Source organism: Muscardinus avellanarius, assembly GCF_963383645.1.
Source record: "Muscardinus avellanarius genome assembly, chromosome: 2".
Taxonomy (NCBI): Eukaryota; Metazoa; Chordata; class Mammalia; order Rodentia; family Gliridae; genus Muscardinus; species Muscardinus avellanarius.
In genome coordinates, this window is record NC_137787.1 from 73402453 (window position 1) to 73423714 (window position 21262).

Consider the following 21262-nt stretch of genomic DNA (forward strand, 5'->3'; position numbering starts at 1 on the left):
CCCAGCTATTAATAACTATCTTAATGCTAGAAATGATATATCTGCTTTCTGAAGCCACTGGTCACCTCATCACAAGGAGATATTGCAAAGCCATGATAATTCTTTGGACCACACTTCCCTGGAAAACACCAGAGGAACACAAAACCCACATTTCTTTACTTCTATTAAAATATTTTAATTATTATTTAAGTGGCTGATACAGGAGGATTGCAGGTTCAAGACCAACTTGGGCAACTTAGCAAGATCCTGCCAGAAAATAAATAGTAAAATCGGCTTAGGTTACAGCTCAGAGACAGAATGCCCTGGTTTGATCGCCAGTACCACAAAATAATTATAGAAAATAGACAATTATATGTAATATTTTGATTTGATAATTTTACAGCAAAATTGTTGTATGATGGTTTTTATTTTCTGCTGCTGTTGGTTTGTCAAAAACAAGTGAGTAGTTATATTACATGTGAACATTTTCATTATTTTATATTAGGAATTAATGTCCAAAGTTAAAAAAATATTAATGATATTTGAAGCTAAGAAATTTTATTTTATTTATAAGAAATTTACTTTTATGCAGAGTTAAACAGAAAACTCCCTAAACTTCCTTTATAGTTCTATAGTCCTGCTGAGATTCCGCACATACTTCAGATTTACCAGCAGAGGGCGCTTTGACATTTATAAAGAGAAAGGAATTTTAGGGTTCGGTGTGGAAGATTACAATGTAATTGCGGAGCGTGCTGTATGTGGATACACAGTGCGCATGACTGTGAATACATGTGTATATTTTGATTTATATATTCGTTCACGTGAAGATTTTAAAATTCCACCCCAGCTAATGAGCTTACCAACCTGCTTGTTTTCAGACTTTAATACCTTCTTTTTCATATTCCTCCATATGTTCAACTCCTTAGGTTTATCCGGTGACATTATGCTTTGGAATATATTGTGGATATATTTTGCATAGATCATGTTCTGTAGGAGGGGTTTAAAAATTGACCTTTATAAAACAGCCTCCGTCTCCCTGGCCCAATCTGCTGTAGCACTTTTTTTTTTTGTTGTTGTTGTTTTGTTTTGCCTTTTTATAGACCGAAGTCCAATCTTAGATTTGTCCTATACTAATTTCTGTAAAAGTGCCACAAAATTTATCCTTACCAGAATAATGCTCTATATCACTAACCTGTAGAAATCGAGAGGGTTTTTTTTTTTTTTTTGGATCCCTAGAAATAAATACCACAGCATTTGAAACCTAAATGGAAATAGAATTGCTATAGTTATATATAATAATAGTGTCATGGAATCACTCATATTGTTTCAGGATGGCTTCAGATTTATATAGCTTCTCCTATATTTTGATAAATTTGGTTACCATTAATTACTAAGCAAACACTACAAATGAGGCAATTCAAAGAAAAATAGTAATTTGAGTTGAAAAATAGAGATGCTGCTGCTGGTGATGATATTGATGGTTGTTAAAAACATATGTTTACATTTTATTTGAAGCCTACTATGAGATGCATGGGTCAATAATATGGCTTACAGTTGTAGAATATTTCTAAAAGGGTTAGCATTCATATCTCAGAAATGCGGATAGAAATATTTTATCAGAAAGAGATCTCCTTAATACATAGTTAATATAGGCTGGATTTATTTTTAAGACATGTTTATTGCTACAAACTTAAAGGTTTTTGCTTTTGTTTTTGGTACTGGGGATGGAACCCAGGTGCATTCTACCTCTGAACTACACCCCCAGCCCTATTTTTTATTCTTTATTTTGAAACAGGGTCTCAATGAGTTGCAAAGGGAACTAAGTAGCTGAGGCTGTCTGGGAACCTAAAATTTTTTTTTATTTTGAACAAATAATGATTTTTAACTTTGATTATTAGACCTTGCCCTCTCTATTTAGGGAATGTAAGTAAGGACTAGAAGGCAGAGTAACTGGGAGAAAGAAATGAGTTGGTCAAGTCATATTATTGGGGAACTAAACACGGAGCTTTTGTCTTCTCCCTCAGCCCTAGCTCAAGAAAATAAATCACATGCCCCAAAGAGAGGTCGGCCTGCAGAAAAGAGACACAAGAGTTATGTATTAAAGAGTGAGGAGGGATGACTTGTGAAAGAAAGGAGGCTAATCCAGAGAATGTAAAACATTGAGTCTGAGCCTTGAAGGTCCTATGCTGGATCTGTGAACAGACCTATCGGATCACGTTTGAGGCTGCACAGACATCTTGAGCGGAAGTGCAGGTATAAAAGCAAGCTCAAACTGTGCTCAGGAAAGCAGTTCCACGACCGGAAGCACTTGTGCAGGAGGATGGCAGAGGATACGACCTTTAAGATCAATGAATATTAATGGGTTTCTCTATAGTTTTTACAATTGCTTTTCCTAAGGCAAACAAAAAAACTTTAAACATTAGTGATCCATTTTCAGGTAGTTATTAATACCAGCATAATATATGTGTGAACATTATAGACGATAACTGTAAGAAAGTCTTTATTAGAAGAATATACCACTCAGGGCCTCACATTGCTGTCTAGAAATTGGCCAGTGTAGGAATATTTACACCATGGAAATTGGCAAGCACTATCAACTCTTGATTTTTTTCCCCCTGCAAAGAGCTAATTGTTGAACATTACCTGGGTCCTCTTAAACATATCTTTCCTCATACAGTCTTCTTATCTGCGAAACTCCTATATCCTTTCTGGACAACTGCCTACAATTTCAAGGTTTCCAATTCATCTTCTTTTATCTTCCATCCCGTAACCCTGCTATTGCCCAAACTTAGCACAGTGGTCATCTATGTTATCAGTGGTGACTGACTCTGCTCTAGGATTTTCTGCTTGCATTACTGATTGACAGGGAATTAATGAGTCTTTCTGGTAGGTATAGTTATTCCTCACAACTTTGTGTTTTGATATATATTTTTCTCTATTAAAACCCACGTCTAAAATCTAATAGGCATACCTGATACAATTTAAGCCAACACCATCACACGCAATTTGAGTTTAATTATGATTGAAAGATTTCAGCAGTAGGAAACCTATAAACAGGAGCACAGGCACTCTCTGGATAGCCATGTGGGACTGTGGCTCGAGGAGAGATTTTTCTCTTCAGGGAACTCATTTCCTAGAAGCTTGGATCCAGGGGAGAATATGCAAGGTGGGTGTAGGTGGCTTTTCTCCATTCTGCGGGAACACATGTTCCTTGGCACAGATAGCAAAATCCAACAGACCCAAGTGTGTGTGTGTGTGTGTGTGTGTGTGTGTGTGTGTGTGTGTAGATCCATATACAGAGCTGAGGATAAAAGTGATCTATTTCCTCCCAGACGAGATTAAGTTCTTTCAAAAGAGAAAGGAAATATATATATTAGGAGTTTGAAAGTGAACTCATTGAAGAGCCCGTGCAGTCCATGTACAAGTGCCCATATGTGGACGTGTGTTTCCAGCTCTGGGGGCAGAGTGAGGCATTCCAGGCCGAGAGGATTAAGGAACTGCAGGGAAGTTCAGGACAGCTCGATAGGACCCTAGGTGATGCACCAAGTCAGTAGGATGGACACCATGACATTAGACAGCTTGAGCACCTTGGAAGTCCCAGCTCTCTGGAGAACAGAGCAATTGCTCTTCTCTCTCAGCACAAGCGGTGCACTGAGGTCCTTTCTCCACATTGCTTCCTGCTGGGAGGCAAAACCGCTTTTCAGGAAGGAGAATGCATGGCCAACTGAGGTCAGGGGTGCGAAAGGAAAGAGACTGTAGAGGATGAGAAATGTATCTCGGCTGAAAAGAGGAGGGGTGCTCCCTGGAAGGAACTGAAGGACGAACTGATACGTATTTTACCTGATGCAGCTGAGTTCTTTAAATAAAAACAGTATTGTTCCTTTACGACTTGCTATAATAGTGTTTTCCAGCAGAGGGCAGACTTGACATTGAAATAGATCTACAAAGGCCTCCAAGAGTTATTTTTTTCTTTGAATCTTTAATAACGTATATATATATATATATTTGGTTTCTAAATTATTTAAAAATACTTTAAAGCATTTAAGGCCCAGGGTATGTTAAATATAAAATTTATTGAATTTCATTTAATATTTCTTCCATATTAACAAATTATTCAAGAATGTGATTCCAAAATGAGCCATTTTTTCCCCCATGACTTATGGACTGGACTTAGACATCTACTGTGATTGTAAGCAAAGCTGTTCTTTTTCTGTCTTGTTTACAAAATTATTACAGGAATTTCTATCTTCTACTAAGTGAGTATAATTTTTTTCACTCCAGTAATTTTTATATGAATAGTTACTTTTTTTAACAGAAATTACCACCATTTTCTTATTCATTTCATAGCTAGTTTTGATAGTTTTCACTAGAGAAAATGGCACATATACAAAAGATAATTAAACCTATTATACAATATAAGTTCAATATCCAATGCTTCTTTAAGTAGTAACTCTAGGAGAGTTTAAAATTTATTTATCTCCGATATTATTTTTGTTGATTTAACAAAATCTTACTTATAGAAATAAGAAACTAAAACTTATTTCTTAACAGGTTAAGTTGCCTGCTAGCAGTGGCTAAGTTCTGATCTGAAACCAGTCCATTGGGCTCCAAAGCACATGATCTATTTATAGCAATATGGGTGTTGCCTCCAAAAGATTTTATTTCATAAGATCTTTAAAACCATGCAAACCTGACTTTATTTACTAGAATCTAAATCCAGAGAGACACTTTGAAAAGTACAAAGAACAAAACAAGATATTCCTAAATAAACCAATTGTGTGTATTTTTGGTGCATAAACTCAATAGGTTGGTTAATTTTGGGTTTGGGTTTTACGTAAGTACTTTCTTGATCTCACTATTTGATGCCTCTGTGTGTGTGTGTGTGTGTGTGTGTGTGAGAGAGAGAGAGAGAGAGAGAGAGAGAGAGAGAGAGAGAGAGAGAGAGAGAGAGAGACTTTTTTAAGTGAATGCAGAAGGAAAACCTGTGGGGAAGATATTTTCATTGTTATAGGATATATAATATGTTTCTTATATTATTAAATTTCTTTCTTTTAGTTCTTCTATTTCTAAGAAAGCAAAAAAATCAAAATGCATAAGAATTTGCTGCCTAGGAAACTAAATTATTTTTGTGTGAAGAAGCTGGAGATTTATAATATAGTCTTAAAATGACAAAGAAATTGAGAATTTTCTTTTCCTTCCTTTCTTCCTTCTTTTTTTCTCCTTTCCTCCTTTTCTCTCTTTCTTCTTTCCTTCCTTTCTCTTTCTTCTCCTTTTTTTTCTTGTTGACGCTGTGGATTGAACCCAGGAGCATTCTACATCTTAGCTACATCCTCAGATTTATTTTAATTTTTAATCCTTAAACAGAGTCTCACAAAGTTGCTGAGGGCCTGGATAAATTGATGAGGTTGGCATCCAACCTGCAATCCTCCTGTCTCTGCCTCCCAAGTACTGGGATTACAGGTGTGTACAACCACAACCAGTAAACTCTTTAATTCTCAGGATAATCCCTAGCAGAATTGTTGCAATAAATTTTACTGCAAGGATAGAAGTGCTCCTTTTTCATTTGTATGCAAAATTAGTGTAGATTTTGTGTGCATGTGTGTGTGGGGGGCGTACTAGGTGTGGAATCCAGAGGCTTTCTACATCTGGGCTATACTCCCAGACCTATTTTTATTTTGTTTGGAAACAGGGTCTCACTAAGTTACTGAGAGCCTCACTAAGTAGCTGAGGCTGGCTTCAAACCTGCACCATCCTCCTGTCTCAGCCTCCCCATGCATGGGGATTACAAGCGTATGCTACCACGCCTGGCTAGTGTGAATTCTTAAATGCAAAGTTAATGAGAGTCTATTAATAAATCAGAGATGTTAGAAAGCACCATCATCTTTCTAAATTCTTTTTTTCTTGGAAAGATAAATTCCAATTTGTCTTTTAATTTTAATATGAAACCTGGCTTTACAAGGAAAATTTCTGTTGCTGGTTTTTTTTAAGCAACTTTCATTTCACTAGTTCACTTAACACTATAGATATGAGATTGCTTGCTTGTTTACAGAACTTCACACAAATTGTTGGTCATGTTTGTTATTGGATTAAGAGTACTAGGATAGAGGACTTGAATTCAGAAGTGGGGAGTCTGTCCCATAGCTGAGTGATCTGGATAAATTAACCTCTTATTCCTGTCCTCTCCCTATAAAATTAAGCTGATAATGGACATGGACCACAGAAAATGTTGATGCTTAAACCATAATTTACATCTGTGAAAGTTTTGAACTCAGAGTCTTCCTGACACATTGCAGATTCAATTGTGATTTTGTAATAATCTAGAAAATGAACTTAATTGATAATACCTTATTTTTGGTAGCAACTTTATTAGTAATAAATTATTTGTGCACACTGTAAAAAATGCTCCCCCAGTACTTACACATATGTGAACAAACCTTCAGGGAACTCTTGACTTTACCTCCAAATGGTAGATCATAGTTCAACTATTAGTGATTAGAAAATGAAGTGAAAATCAAACATAATTTTCGTTTCTATTACACTTAGTGATAAACTTAAAGATACCAATGTTAGATTTTAGATTATATTTATTGACATTTTTCAGTAATTTTGGTATTCTCTTCAGTTCTCGATCCTACATTTAAAGCAACAAATGTAAAGCATGTTGAAATTTACTTTTTCTTGCCTCAAAAATCTTGGCCTATATTTCTAGATCTAGAATTATCCTTGCAATGACATTTTCCCTATCTCATTTTACACCTTGCCTTTTCCTTACAAATCATATTCTCTTTTCATCAGTGCATCTGCCCAAAACGCTCTTCGACTTGACAGTTCTATCCCACACTCGCCTCTGAGCTTCTAACAAGACATACCTCTGGGAATTGCAAAGTGCCATATTTAAAACCTCTCAGCGAGATATACAGGTTTTCCCGTGTGATCATAAGGGATTCCTCAAATCTGAGTTTTAGAGCTAATCTACGACAACTGATAAGCACAGATTTTCACATTAGTATATTTATGTTGTGCTAATATACTTAAACAGTACGCATGTCCATTGAGAATTTGTCTACAACTTTCTTATCGGCTTTCTTTCAACCTTTAGGAAAGATGGCTTACATATTTGATTAGGATTGGCTGAAATCCCATTATATCTCCCAATATAAATAGGCTTAACCAAATTGGACAGAAGATGTCACAGACAAAACAAAGAGATACTCAATGGAACGCTACCCTGCAATAAAATGAAGCAAGTACTGACACACAGAACAGCATAAATAAATCTCACATTTATGCTAAGTTAAATTAAGCCAGACATAAAGATTACATATTGCATGAATTCATTTATGTGACATTTGGGAAGGACAAAATGATAGGGGCAGAAACCAGATCATTGGCTGAGAGGTGCGGGCAGGAGAGCACTGGCTACAAAGAGGCTTGAGGGACTTCATGGTGAGCGAGTGTTTTAATTGTGATAGTGATTACAGAAATGTATACATTTATCAAACTTGTCAAACTACACCCTTAAAAAGATTTGAAAAGCCGGGCATGGTGGCGCACGCTTGTAATCCCCGCGCTTGGGAGGCGGAGACAGGAGGATTGCACAGGTTCGAAGCCAGCCATGCTGGCTTAAAAGACCCTGTTTCCAAAAATAAAAAAATAGGTCTGGGAGTGTAGCCCAGAGGTAAAAGGGCTTCTAGGAACCCCAGTACCACACACACACACACACACACAAAAAAAAAAAAAAAAAAAAAAAAAAAAGACTTGAAAAAGTTAACTGGTTGAACAAAAAACAGCATACTTATAGTTTTGAGTTGTATATAATTTCTTTCTGGATACATTTTGTTTGTAACATGCTATGTGTCTGGTTTTCATCATTTTTATTTTCAGCCCTAAATATATGACACTCGAGTAATTCTAAATAGCTAAAGGCTATCTTAATATACTCTATTAGTGCATGGGGGGGAATTAGGTTGAGATGATTATGTAATCAGTGTAAATATTATGAAATGTCATGAAGCATAAGAACATTTTAAATGGAATGCCTGTCCTTAGTAATATACCAACTACTTGATTCTTTTTATTTTCTAATCACCAGCAAATACCAAATAAGCAATGTGCAAGAGCTTATTGTACCTTTTATTACTTAATGACTATCAAATCCTATAAGGTGAATTGTATTAGACTCATTTTAAATAAACTAGGGGCAGACCAATGCCAATAGCAAATTTCACAAGTCCTGATTCCAAATCAGTGTCAGTAACTACCATGGACTGATTTTATTTGCTATTTTATTGGTGCATCGTAATCATGCATTATAATTAGATTCTAAATGATACCAACACACATGCATACGACACCTGGTGAATTTCACTGTGTACCAGTTTTTACCAAGTTAACTAGTGTAGGCCCTTGAGCACGAGATTACATAAGTCTTTGGAAATAAAGTATATTGAAGAAATTCTTCTTTTGAGGGAAAGAAGACTTTCAAAGAAAAATGATACTGAATCCTGAAAAGGGAAAACCAAGGATAAGTGAAGGGTGTGCACTTAGATTTCATCTGAACTGCAAATCTTTGAGGGAGGCTAAATTTAATTATAGAAAAAAAACACATTTATTTCTAACCTTGCATAAGCTTCCAGGACAACTGAAATGCCAGGCTTTGATAATAGTCTTTTTGAGCAAATTCCACGTAGATTTTAAATCGTGAGATTTTAAATTCATGTGTATCATCTAGTTGTTTTTTATAACTAATCAGTAGATCCGTGCATTTTATTAACTTTTACATCTTATTGATTCTCTACTATTCCACATTAAAATAGTTCAGTGGTTTCTACATACCATGTTTTGCTTAGAAGCCATTATCAAACTCAGATATTTTTTTGGGGGGGGCAAAATGTACATGTAGAGGGTAGGAGAAGGTCATCAGCGTTTAAGAATCTGCATTAGTCCTCATATTGGATTATAGCACTTTAGGTAATATGTGTTTGAGTCACTATCCAGCAGCTGCTCATCCATAGTGGATTTTTTTTAATGTTGCCTGCCAGAAACTCTTACCTTTTATTTGTAATTGTCTGGGTGTGCCTTCTCCACTTATATTGAACTGTATGTACTGTGTGCTGTAGAGGTGTGCAGTTAAAATACGTTTATTCTCAGAAATATTTTAAAAATATTTTAAAATGTTTTCCTTTGCAGAATCAGACACAAGTTTGGCAGAAGGAAGTGTCAGCTGCTTAGATGAGAGTCTTGGACATAACAGCAACATGGGCAGTGATTCAGGCACCATGGGAAGTGATTCAGGTACTGCCTAACTGTTGTGTAAACCTTAAAAAGTGTGAAATAAGACGCCATATAGTGGAATGCATGGGGGCTGTTCATACCCTCCCTGATGTATTTATGCAATTAAGGCAATTCTTTTCTACAGTGAGTCATTTTGGAACTTTGCCATTGACTTTATTTAATTGAATAACTTAGAAAAGTCTTAGAACCTGACTCTAATTTTGATCTTGTTCGTGTCTCTTGGGTCTGGGATATGCCACATGTCAGAACATCATTTCATCTATTTTATTTAGGAGATCTGTTCCAGGTAATTTGACTGCACTTCAATTCTCTATGCTATTTGGTATCTATCTATTCCCAAGTATTATTATTATTATTATTATTATTATTATTATTATTATTTTGGTGGTACTGGGGTTCCTGGAAGCCCTTCTATCTCCGGGCTACACTCCCAGACCTATTTTTACATTTTTATTTGGAAACAGGGTCTCCTAAGCCAGCATGCGCGGCTGGCTTCGAACCTGCGCGATCCTCCTGTCTCCGCCTCCCAAGTGCGGGGATTACAAGTGTGCGCCACCACGCCCGGCTCCAAGTATTATTTTTATTAAAGTACATTTTAAATAAAAATGTCAATAAGAGAAATGTGACTCTAGATACCTGCAGGTATCTCTCTTAAAATAAATATCTAGAAATCACATACAGAGTTGAGCTCAGTTAGCGCACATAGCTCTTGACCAGGAGGTGAGCTTATAATACATCTTGGTCACTCCATGAAAGCTTTACTAGGCCTTTTCCAAATTGCTTTCCATGTTGATTGTATACCACACCATCAATAAATGAGAGTGGCTTTTCTCAACCCCTACACCTTCATCAGTGCTTCTTCTTGTTAGAATCCCTCACCTGTCAATTTGATAGATTCACATTATTTCAAATTAGAGGTAATGCCATGTATTCTATGATTACTCTGAACTAAAATAGAAATATCTTTTAAGTATGAGCAGTGGGCTATTTGATGTCTATTATATACTTTTCTACATTTGTCTGTACCAAGGAATTCATAATTAGAATTAGCAAATGACAAACAAAAATGCTTTGCAATGTGGCCAGCTAAGAAACAGTGGAAAACTGACAAACTAAGAAACAAATTCTTTATTTGTGAGTAGTACAATTTAAGATTGTACTACTTCTGTTTCTATATGCTATTTATATGCCCCTTTCTCCTAATAACACTCCCGAATCACTCAGAACAAGTTAGCTTGAGGAAAGCCAACTCACAAAATGTCCGTAATAACTTTAATTGTAATTTAAAAGGGTTGATTTATTTTCTGCTCAACTTGTTTAGTATTTATTAAGTTCTCATCATGTGCTTATTCCTGTGGATTTTATTTGTTTTTCTATCTTTGTCATAAAACTGTTAAATTTAATAATTAACATTTACATTGCAAGCTATTGATGCTACTAGATCTCAAAATATACTCTAGCTAATATTTAACATCTTTATCAGTTGTTTTAAGCTTCTGGACCTCATCTTAATTTTTATTTGTCTAAGTAAGGATTTTTCAACAATATTCATTCATTCAATAAATATTTAAAGCATACCCTCCCTGTGCAGGGCATATTGCCTATTTAAAGCTGTTAGCAAATGTATTTGCTGATTTTTAGTCTTCAATGTGGCATGAAAGACGTGATAAATCCAAACGCAACCTACTTTTGAAGAGCAAATACACTTTCAAAGGCAAATATTTTTTTAAGGCAAACACATTTTTAAGGGGTACCCTGGAAGTTCTAGATGGGTCAGTGTTTAAAACAAATAATTACTTTGAATTGTGTATGGTAAAATTCTGAAGTGATAAATTATGAAATTCCTTACCCTCAGGTGTAGGCTATAGCTGAAGTAAAAATCAATTTAATAAAAGATTTAGGTAAACTGATGAACCATTAGACACATATTGGATCTCTGAAAAGTATTACATTGGTCAAGATTATAGTTTAACCTTTGAAATTGACATAAAAAAGGAAGCTATTCTACGTATCCATCCTCCTTCAAAGGTCACTTACTGGACCATCAATACCATGGGTGTAAACCATCACAATTATATCATGTTCCTTGTGGAAGTATTAACACCAAAGCAAAGCATAACTACTGGTACTTTTAAAATTTAAATATTCTTATTAGGAAAGTGTTTTCCCCCATTTTCCATTTTCAAAGAGTAAATGGCTTCACAAAAAGTGATAATATTTTGTCACTATACATTGGCCTGGTATGTGGAAAGTAATTCCTTTAATTAATAAGTAATTGGAGGTAATGTCTATTAATATTTGTCTAACTGGAATGGTGTATTTTTCCGTGGTTGCATACTATAGGTAAAGGAAGACTGTCGATTTCAAACACATGCAGTGACAGACCTTTTCTCTCCAAGAATAACTCAGCTGTCAAAATCAATGTGAGAATGAAATTTGCCACATGGTGTAGTTCCAATAGAATATTATTATATAAAACCTATTTAATTTTATTTTTGACCATTTATATCATATACTATAATGACAGGGTCTTCAATGACTATTTTTTAGAGGGAGGGCACAATGTAATTCAAAGCCTGTGCATATTTTAAATACTATTTTTATTACTGCATTTAACTGACTCTGCTTTTCAGGGAGAGCCAAAAATAAACAAACAAACAAAAACCCAAACATTTATTTTATAAAAGAAATTGGCTCCTGACTCATTGGTACCAGCCCAGTTTTCTCCTTCTGGTGACAGAGAAAACTCTTTTCATGGCTTGTGTGGATAAATTCTTCCATCCCTATGTCAGAGGATGTGATAAGGCAAGAATCAGGCTGAATATTTAGCACTCGCCCAGCTCTTTTTCTTTGGATGCTGTTCTTACATTGAATCCAACTCTAATTTTTTTCTGCATCCACTATGTGCTTCTCTTTTAAATTTGGGTCTGCCCATCAGATCGCCTAGTCTTGACACAAAAAATATAGAAGGTTAATGAGCTATCTGTCTAGCCAGATATTTCAGTGGCAGCAGTGTAGCTCCCTAGACTGTAGTTCTTGAGGAAATGGCTGTGTTTTGACAGTACGTAGCATATGCTAAGCACCCAGTAAATATTTACTGCAGAATGGAATAGTGGAACATGACCAGTTAAGAATCAGTAAAACATCATGACTTTGATTCTGGAGTTACATTTTGAACATGGTCGCCACTTTAACATTCTACCTCTTCTTAAATTTATTTGTAAAGTGAATATCTAATATGCATGACCGATGTTGGTCTTTTATTCATTTGACTTGGTTTTGGGTTTTGGGGAAAAGACTTAGAAAATTGCTATGTGTTTTTCTTTTGAAGTTTTTTGTTACTCAAGGATATAGTAGTAAGTATGAAAAACAAAAGGACAGAATGACTATTAAAAACATATGACAGAGAGGAGGGGAGGAGCATTTTATTTCTTTAAATCTATGCAAAAATATACCTAGAGTGAAATTCAAAACAGTGAATTTATGTATAACGTTTACAAACTTTCCAGATCAAATAGCAATATAGCAAGGGTAAATTCTTCAATTTTGATATAAACCCTGCTTAAATGCATCTTCTTTTGCAAATATCCTGGTTCTTTTGAAAAGTTTAGATGATAAATGCTCTTAACTGAGATGAAATATTAGGATTTTCATTGCTCCTAAAGGCCATCGAGTAGAGAAAATGTTCATAAATAAATCCAAACCTTCCATAAACATTATAGAAGATGAATTTTACAAATACTGTGTTCAAAACAAGCATAGAAGGAAAACTTGGGATAATGTGTTTTAAATGTAGAAAATTTTCTATGAGTTTTTTATGAAAATCATATTAAATGAATCAGCAGATGATTCAATGATTGCTTAAATGCATTGCATCTGTCTTTACTCATGCGTACAGAAGGTAAATTTCCTGCCAGGTTTGTAGATGACTCTTCCTAAGTGGTATTTGGTGTGAAATTTCCTACCTGTTCAGATAGTACTATTACAACAAGCTAAAACCCACAAAAATAGAACCAACCACTTGCTGAAATGGAGCCATCAGCAAGTTTTTAGAAGTTAATGGGATGATGTTAGTTTAGTTTTAGTGCAATCATTGATAAGAGAAAGAACACATTTCATGTGCGATGAAATACTGATAAGTACTGTCGTATTTTTCTCATGGTTATATGAAGCATAAGATGGATTTTTAAATCAGTATGATGTTTATATAACTGCATTCCACATTGTAAAATGTACATTTTCAGATATGTTCCCCTTGGCTAATATAGAAAAGTATTGTCACTTCTAAAAATACATATTACATCTAAAGAAATATAGGTTAGGATAAACTTATTCTTTCATAAGATTAATGTACATTAGTACATATTTTACCAGCACGTTAGACCGAAGGAATTGATGTTAATTTGTAATATATGGTGTGGGATTTCAGGAAAAGCATAAATACATGGTGTAATTTGTAATATATGGTGTGGGGTTTCAGAAAAAGCATAAATACATGGTGATATACATATAAAGAATAAGGGTCACAATTCAAAACTAAATGTAAAAATTAATCACAACATAGTTTAAACCAACAGAGTTATTTTTTACATTTTAATTGAAAACATACCAATTAAGTTGGAATTTTTTTCTCTTAATACCTGGATATTGCTTCTGCACAACTTAATTTATTCATGTAAGAAAGAAGATCACATGATCTCACACACACACACACACACACACACACACACACACACACACACACACAACGTCTGTGTCCACAGGTTCCACATCTATAGATTCAGCCAACAGCAGATCAAAAATATTTTTAAAAACAATTTTGCTTGCACTAAGAAAGCGTATACAGAATTTTTGTCATTGTGCCCAGAAGAAACAAAATAACAATGGCTTTCCCAATATTTACATTGTATTAGGAATTGTAAGTAATCTGATTTAAAATATAAAGGGAATGTGTATAGGCTCTATGCAAATGCTATGCCATGGACATAAGACTTGAGCACCTGAAGATTTTGGGGGGAGGTGCTGGACATAGAACCCAGGAGCATTCAAACTCCAAACTATACCCCTGGCCTGATTTTATTTTTATTTTGAAACAGGATTTCACAAGGTTGATGAGCATCTCACTACTTGCTGAGGTTGTCCTTCAACCTGTGATTCTCCTACGTCAGCCTCCCAAGCACTGGGATTATAGGCATACACCACTGTGCCTGGCTCAGAAGCTGCAGATGTTGTTATCCACAGGATCTCTTGAAACAAACCCCGTAAAGATACCAATGGATGACGGCTTATATATGCTTCTTGGCATTTAGTTGTCAGATATTTTTTCAGTGTGGTACTGGGGATTGAACCCAGAGGTATTCTACCTCTAAACTACCACCCAGCTTTATTTTATTATTTTTATTTTGAAACATGGTCTCACTAAGTTTCTGAGGTCCTCGCTAAGTTACTGAGACTGGTCTTAAACCTGCGATCCTCCTGTCTCAGCCTCCCAAGTGCACCACCATACCAGGCTTGCCAGATAACTTTTTGACAAATGAAGGAAAGCAGAACCTGTTGTAATTCCTTCCTTATAATAAAAATAAAGAGAGACAGGACAAAGACTAATGAATCCTACTTTTATAGTTCCTCTTGATTTTTTTTCTAAATGGAAGAGCTCAGAGAAACAAGTAGAAATAATAACTAAGCAAGGAAATGTGAAATTGGGCACATTAGCAACCATAACTGCCAATCCTACACCATGGCTCTTTCTGAAAATTCCCCTGGGCTATGCCCACTCTTAGGAAACACTTCTGCATGTTGATCCTTCCTCAGGCTCTTGTGCTATTAATTCACTCCATGAGTGCAATCATGCCCCAGGCCACCAACATGATAGGGTGCTTGGGTTATATTCTGCAAAGACAGAGGACTGATACTCACTGGTATAGAAAATAGAAAATGCATTGGTTTGGACTACAGAGGAAATGGACTTGAAACCCCAGAGGCCTGTGTGCATTTTTCAGGCTCCCTAGTCTTATTCTATTATCCCTTCTCTTATTTTTCTTCCTTTTGACTTCCTTCAGATGAAGAGCATGTGGCAGAAAGAACATCCCCTGAGCCAGAACTGCGGCTCAGGCCTTACCAGATGGAAGTTGCCCAGCTGGCCTTGGAGGGGAAGAACCTCATCATATGCCTTCCTACCGGAAGTGGGAAAACCAGAGTGGCTGTGTACATTGCCAAGGACCACTTGGACAAGAAGAAACAAGCCAAAGAGCCTGGAAAAGTGATGGTTCTTGTCAATAAGGTATGTGAACAACCCATGCGATGTCATCGTTGGCTCATTTTCATTGTGCTATCCTGAAATTTTATATAATAGCATTTGTAGCAATGCATCACACAGATTTAAGTGGGCATAATGAGAAACAAGCCATTTATTTTATTTAAAATCTTTGTTTTTATAGGAGTATCTACTAAGTGATAAACCTTAAGATGAGATTTTTCCTTAAAACTATAACTTAAATGAGCTAGCTGGAACTTTTATATAAAGGTTATTATTACCAGGATAGATACTTTAAGGTCCATCAGTGCTGATTAAATTACTATATGTGATCGTGAATCACTTGAAAATATCCCTGGATTCGAGAATCGAGAATCTAGAATCATTTGGAGTCTCTTTAAAAGCACTTGACCCCTAATGGAAGATGACAAGTCCTCTTTATCCAGAATATATGTAATGTGATTTGAAGATAAAGAGAAAGTTAAATGAATATTTGGTTTATCTATATCAATCTAATTAGGCAAAAATATTCAAATAGTATATATAAAATGAAAATAGAATATACATTATATATGGGTATATATTACATAGAGGTATATATTTACATTGAATGAGACTGATGTTTTTCTTTGATACTTAATATCTTGAGGTATTTGAAGAACATCTTCATAAGTGAAGATCTTTCTTCTCTAAAGAAAAATTTAGTTGTTTGAACTTAATTAAAATAAATGACTATTAATATGTAAAATAGGAGTATTCATTTTTATCATTTTGTGGAATAAGATTGAGTATATTTTTATAACCACAAATAGTGTTTTGTCTATACTCATGTATTATTTTACAGAATATAAAACAATAGCCCAAATAACTTCCTATATTTTTAGATTTCTCTTATGCCCAAACTAAATTGCAACCTGCTTTTCAGTACTAAAGAATACACTCAGAATCCATGATTTGAATGATTGTCTGTAGTTCCAAATGCATTTCATGTGTATGTGCTTGTCTAAAAAATTCTCCTTCATAATTTTATAACAATTAAAACACTATTTATTTGCTGGTAATGGTTATCAGAATTTATTTGTCTATAGCCTTTTATATATTCCCTTTATAAAGGACATTATCTTTTAGAATAAGCTTTAATTCTATTTCTATCCATTAGTAGGTTGACTTCAGACAAATTAGTAACTTCATCTTCAGTTACCTAGCCTATAAAATCAACAAAATAATAATTATTGTGTTCTGAAGTTTACATTATATTGTGGTAAAAGTCTAGTAATAGGTAGGCATGGTGGTTCATGCCTGAATCTCAGTACTTGAGAGGCTGAAACAGGAGGATTGTAGATTTTCAGCCAGCCTCAGCACTTAGTTAGGTTCTCAGCTACTTAGTGAGGCCCTGTTTCAAAATAAAAAATAAAATAGGGATGGGGAGCATTTCAGAAGTAGAATGTCCCTGATTCAATCCCTAGTAACACACACACACACACACACACACACACACACACACACACACACACACCAGTTTAATAATAGCGGAACATGATGGTGCATGCCTCTAGTCCCAGTACTTAAGAGGCTGAGACAAGAGGATCACAGGTTTACAGTCACATTAAGCAATTTAGTAAACTCTTGTTTCAACACAAAATAATATAGGACTGGGGATGTAGCTCAAAGGTAGAATTTTAATCCCCAGTACCACCACCACCACAACGAAGAGTCTAGTTATTAAATATTAACTCTTTCTCTCATTCTTTCTCCTCTCCTTTATAACGAAAGAAAATACTTTAACCAAAAAATAGGTTAGGCAATCAGGTCCAGAGAAAACACCAAATTTTACATTTGAAGTTACTTAAATCAAGTTTTTATCTCTGTCTCTGGCTCTGTCTCTCTCTTTTTACAGTACTGGGGATTGAACTCAGGGACATTCTACCTCTGAGCTACATTCTCAGCCCGATTTTTGTATTCTTTATTTTTTTGTAACAGTGTCTCTCTAAGTTGCAGAAGGCTTTACTAAGTAACTGAGGCTGTCCTTAAACCTGGAATCCTCCTGCTTCAGCCTCCCAAGTACTGGGATTACAAGCATTTGCCACCATGCCCAGCAAGGTTTTTCCATTTACTAATTTGTTTTGATTTGTTTTATCTCAACTTATATTTACACCATTTAACTATTCTGCCACTTTCTCAAATTCAGTTTTATAAAGGATCCTCTCCATGGTATTTCCTTCCTTCTCTACCTCTACCTACCTATCAGTCATCTATCTCTTTGATAGTTATCCCACCTCTCCCAGAGCAGGCAGCCTCAGTTATTTTTCATAACTGCTACTTTCCCTACTTCCACTATTTGGTCACAGGATCGTAGGCTAATAAAGTCCAAAGGAGCCTTTGAAATCTGGATTTCTTCCTTTGTAGACTAGTTATCTCACTGTTGAGTGATTTAGCATCAAGAAGCTCTCCCTTCTAGCCGGACAGCCCCATCCAGCCTCTGAACAATTGACACTTTAGGAAGCCATCTGTGGGAGCTCCTGGCATTTGTTTCTCTGCAATCCACTCAGTGGTTATTCAGAGTTAATTTAACTTTCCCGCGTACACCCTCCTTTCACAAAGAGAAACCAGCATTCTGCTTGTCCTGGGATATTTTTCCTTTTGTCCCTGGGATAAATATATACACATTTTTTTTTTTGTGGGTCTGAGATGGAACCCAGGGGCATTTGACATCCGAGCTACACCCCCTGCCCTACTTTTTATTCTTTATTTTGAAACCGGGTCTCACTGAGTTGCAGAGGGCCTCACTAAGTAGCTGAGGCTGTCTGCGAACTGCCATCCTCAGGTCTCAGCCTCCCAAATGCTGGGATTACAAGTGTGCACCACCACATGCGGCTAAAATATCTACATTTCTTTTAGGTGTTATTCATATAATATGATTTCCAGACCCTTCATTATTCTGAGTTCTCATACTCTTAACAGATATTTATGTAGGATCATAGGTGTCAGAGTGAGGGACGCACACAGTATCCAAAGCAAGACAGAATTCTAGAGCTGTGGTCTCAGATTTACAGTGGAGAGATGAGCTGACACTTACAGCCTGTGCCCTCCGTCCACACTCACCAGCACCTTGCTGTCAACTCAAAATCCTCAGTTCCTTTTCATTTGAGTTAGAGTTCTCTTAACTTATTTTTGTGCGATTAATTTTGAAGCCTACATTTCAAAGCTATGCTTACTTCTTCATATCCTTGTTGCTTGGTCATGTCAGGTCTCAGTTTTTTGTGTATCTCTAAGGCACCTCCTTGTCTATAAGACTTCACTCTCTCAATATTTCTGGAAGTTGCAGCCAGTATGTCCATATTTCATGCTAGTCAGTAATCTTTTCATCCATTTAGATCCAGACACATTTATAGCCATGTTAAAATGTGGATTCAAACCAGGCGTGGTGGCGCACACTTGTAATCCCAGCGCTTGGGAGGCTGAGACAAGAGGATCACATAGGTTCGAAGCCAGCCTCAGCTACTTAGTGAGGCTCTCAGCAGCTTAGTGAGACCCTGTTTCCAAATAAAGTATAAAATAGTTCTCGAAGTATAGCCTGGAGGTAGAAAGCCTCTGGGTTCCACATTTAGTACCACACACAAAAATGTGAATCTACCCTCATTATTCATATCTATCGCATGTGTGAACATCTGAGGATAGCTGGAGTCTCTGATCTGTGTACTTATTGCTTTTTTCCTGGGAATTAATAGAAAACCCCTACACTCCTGCCTTTGTTTACCCCCAAACATCATAATTGTTTACTCTCCCATTTCTTTGGATCCTAAAATAATTTTAGTTTTACTCATTTTCTGTTGAGCCAGGAAATCTCTGGCCCCGTAAGTAAACATAACCTATGCTCTGCTTTTAAGCCCAATAGCTAGGCACTGTAATCTTTGATCTAGAAATCCTGTTCCCTAATGCCTTTTATTTCCCTTCCTCCATTTTTTCCCCAAAGATATAGCCTATAAATACAGGGACAAATGAAAATGCCATCCAGGCTCCCAGACTTTTCATTTTTTATTTAGGGCTTCAACATCATGAGAGATAAATCCCAGGTTTCTTCAGATGCTGCAATGCAGCCCCATATGATTCAGCAGAAGTGGGTAGCAGTTGGGTTTGATTAGTTTTGGCAGGCACTCTGTCACATCTCAAGAAAAGGCTCCAAGAGGACCATGCACCTCCCAATTAGCCATGTCAGACTTGCATCTGGCTTCCTCTGTGTCCTTCGGTAGGAAATCAGTGCCCACCCAGAGTGAGTACCAGGATCCCCAACACCTGCTGTCTTCTGTGGCAACTTCCTTTTGTTCTTCAGATGAGAGGATGCTGATTCTCTGGAAGGTTTTGGGTTACCTTTTATGGGCAGAACTTCATTGTTGCTGTGTCAGTCTAGGGTGAAGATATTCTTAATTATGTGTTTCAGTAGGAGTGTATTTAAAAACAAAATGCAAATCCTGTTCTCAATGAATGTAGTTTAGGAAAAAGCTGAGAGATGTGTGTTGATAATATAATCATTAATTAATATTGGACTGTACTTTATAAAGCACCCTCCTGTGCATTATCTCATTAAAACCACACAGCTACTCAGTGAGATCATCACTGTGATCTCATTTTTTCCATTAGAAAACTGAGGCTTTCTGACTATTATTGCACTGTCAAGGGTCCTCTAGCCAAGGAGCAGCTGAGATGAGCTTGAGCCCTTATGTTCTGAAATCAACTGTTCTTTTCTTTCCCCATCCCCAATAGATTGAACGAGAGCATAGATGGTCTATCAAGAAAGTTTTCTGGGTACTGGCTCCTTCATTTATTTTCATAACCTTATGATAGGTCAATATTATCTCCATTTTATTAAGGAGGAAATAGAGATGACCTAGAGGATTCTGACGCTGGCAAGTCACACTGAGGCAGGGGATTAAGAATGGCTCTTTTCAAGGCTGGTTTTCTTTCTCCAGGATATGCTGTTTCTTTCCACTAAAGGAATTTTTTCTTCTTTTTTCTCGGAATTTTCCTGTGACCTCCTTCTCTGTCTTGCACAATGAAAACAATACTTCCAGAAGAATGAATCAGTCATGGCTTTGTAGAAGAAAGAGAGAGTGATATGTCACTCACATTTTAAAGCCTTAAATGTCACACGGGATCTTTATGAAAGTGACAATTTCCAGACTCAATCCTCAAAGATGGTCCTGAGATTCAGTAGTTCTTGAATGGGGCTCAGGAGTCTGTGTTTTCCAAATATCTTAGGTGATTTTGTGACAGATAAGCCAGAGTGGCCTTATTTTGAACCGAACACTGAATGACAGCTTCTCATTACTTTTTCTACCCTCTGGCGATGTTCTCTTGCTTACCAAACTTGATTATTGATTTTTAGTCCATTTTTCTTCCTTGGAATTCAAGGATTCCACTTTAGCTCTCCCCGGCAAAATCATCTATTCTTAGGCGCTTCCATCTTTTCTACTAAATAATAATGAAAAGCGGTGTTCTTCATGTGCTGCCATTCTCAGCCAAGGATATCAATCAGCTTTTATTTAACACATAAGTGGGGCTCACCTCAAGCAAAAGAATGAGTAACAGATACTTCGTAGCCAGCAGAAAGGTATCCCCTGATTGCATCCTTAGGTAATCACATTGTGAGAAAAATAATGTTCATTTGTTGATGCTTGCTCCTGAAACTCTTCCCACTAATTCTTTATTTAACATCTGATATAAACCTTGGCTTCCATC

General features: G+C 36.2%; 1 protein-coding gene across 2 annotated transcripts in view; it reads left to right on the forward strand.

Annotated features, from left to right (window-relative positions):
• Positions 1-21262, forward strand: part of IFIH1 (interferon induced with helicase C domain 1) — a gene marked incomplete at both ends in the record, with an annotated part of 62972 nt that overhangs the window by 22467 nt on the left and 19243 nt on the right. For both annotated transcript variants that reach the window (XM_080688983.1, XM_080688984.1), the window contains 2 exons: positions 9169-9273; positions 15333-15553. In XM_080688983.1, the coding sequence (XP_080545109.1) occupies positions 9169-9273; positions 15333-15553 (326 nt within the window). The remainder of the gene's footprint in view (positions 1-9168; positions 9274-15332; positions 15554-21262) is intronic.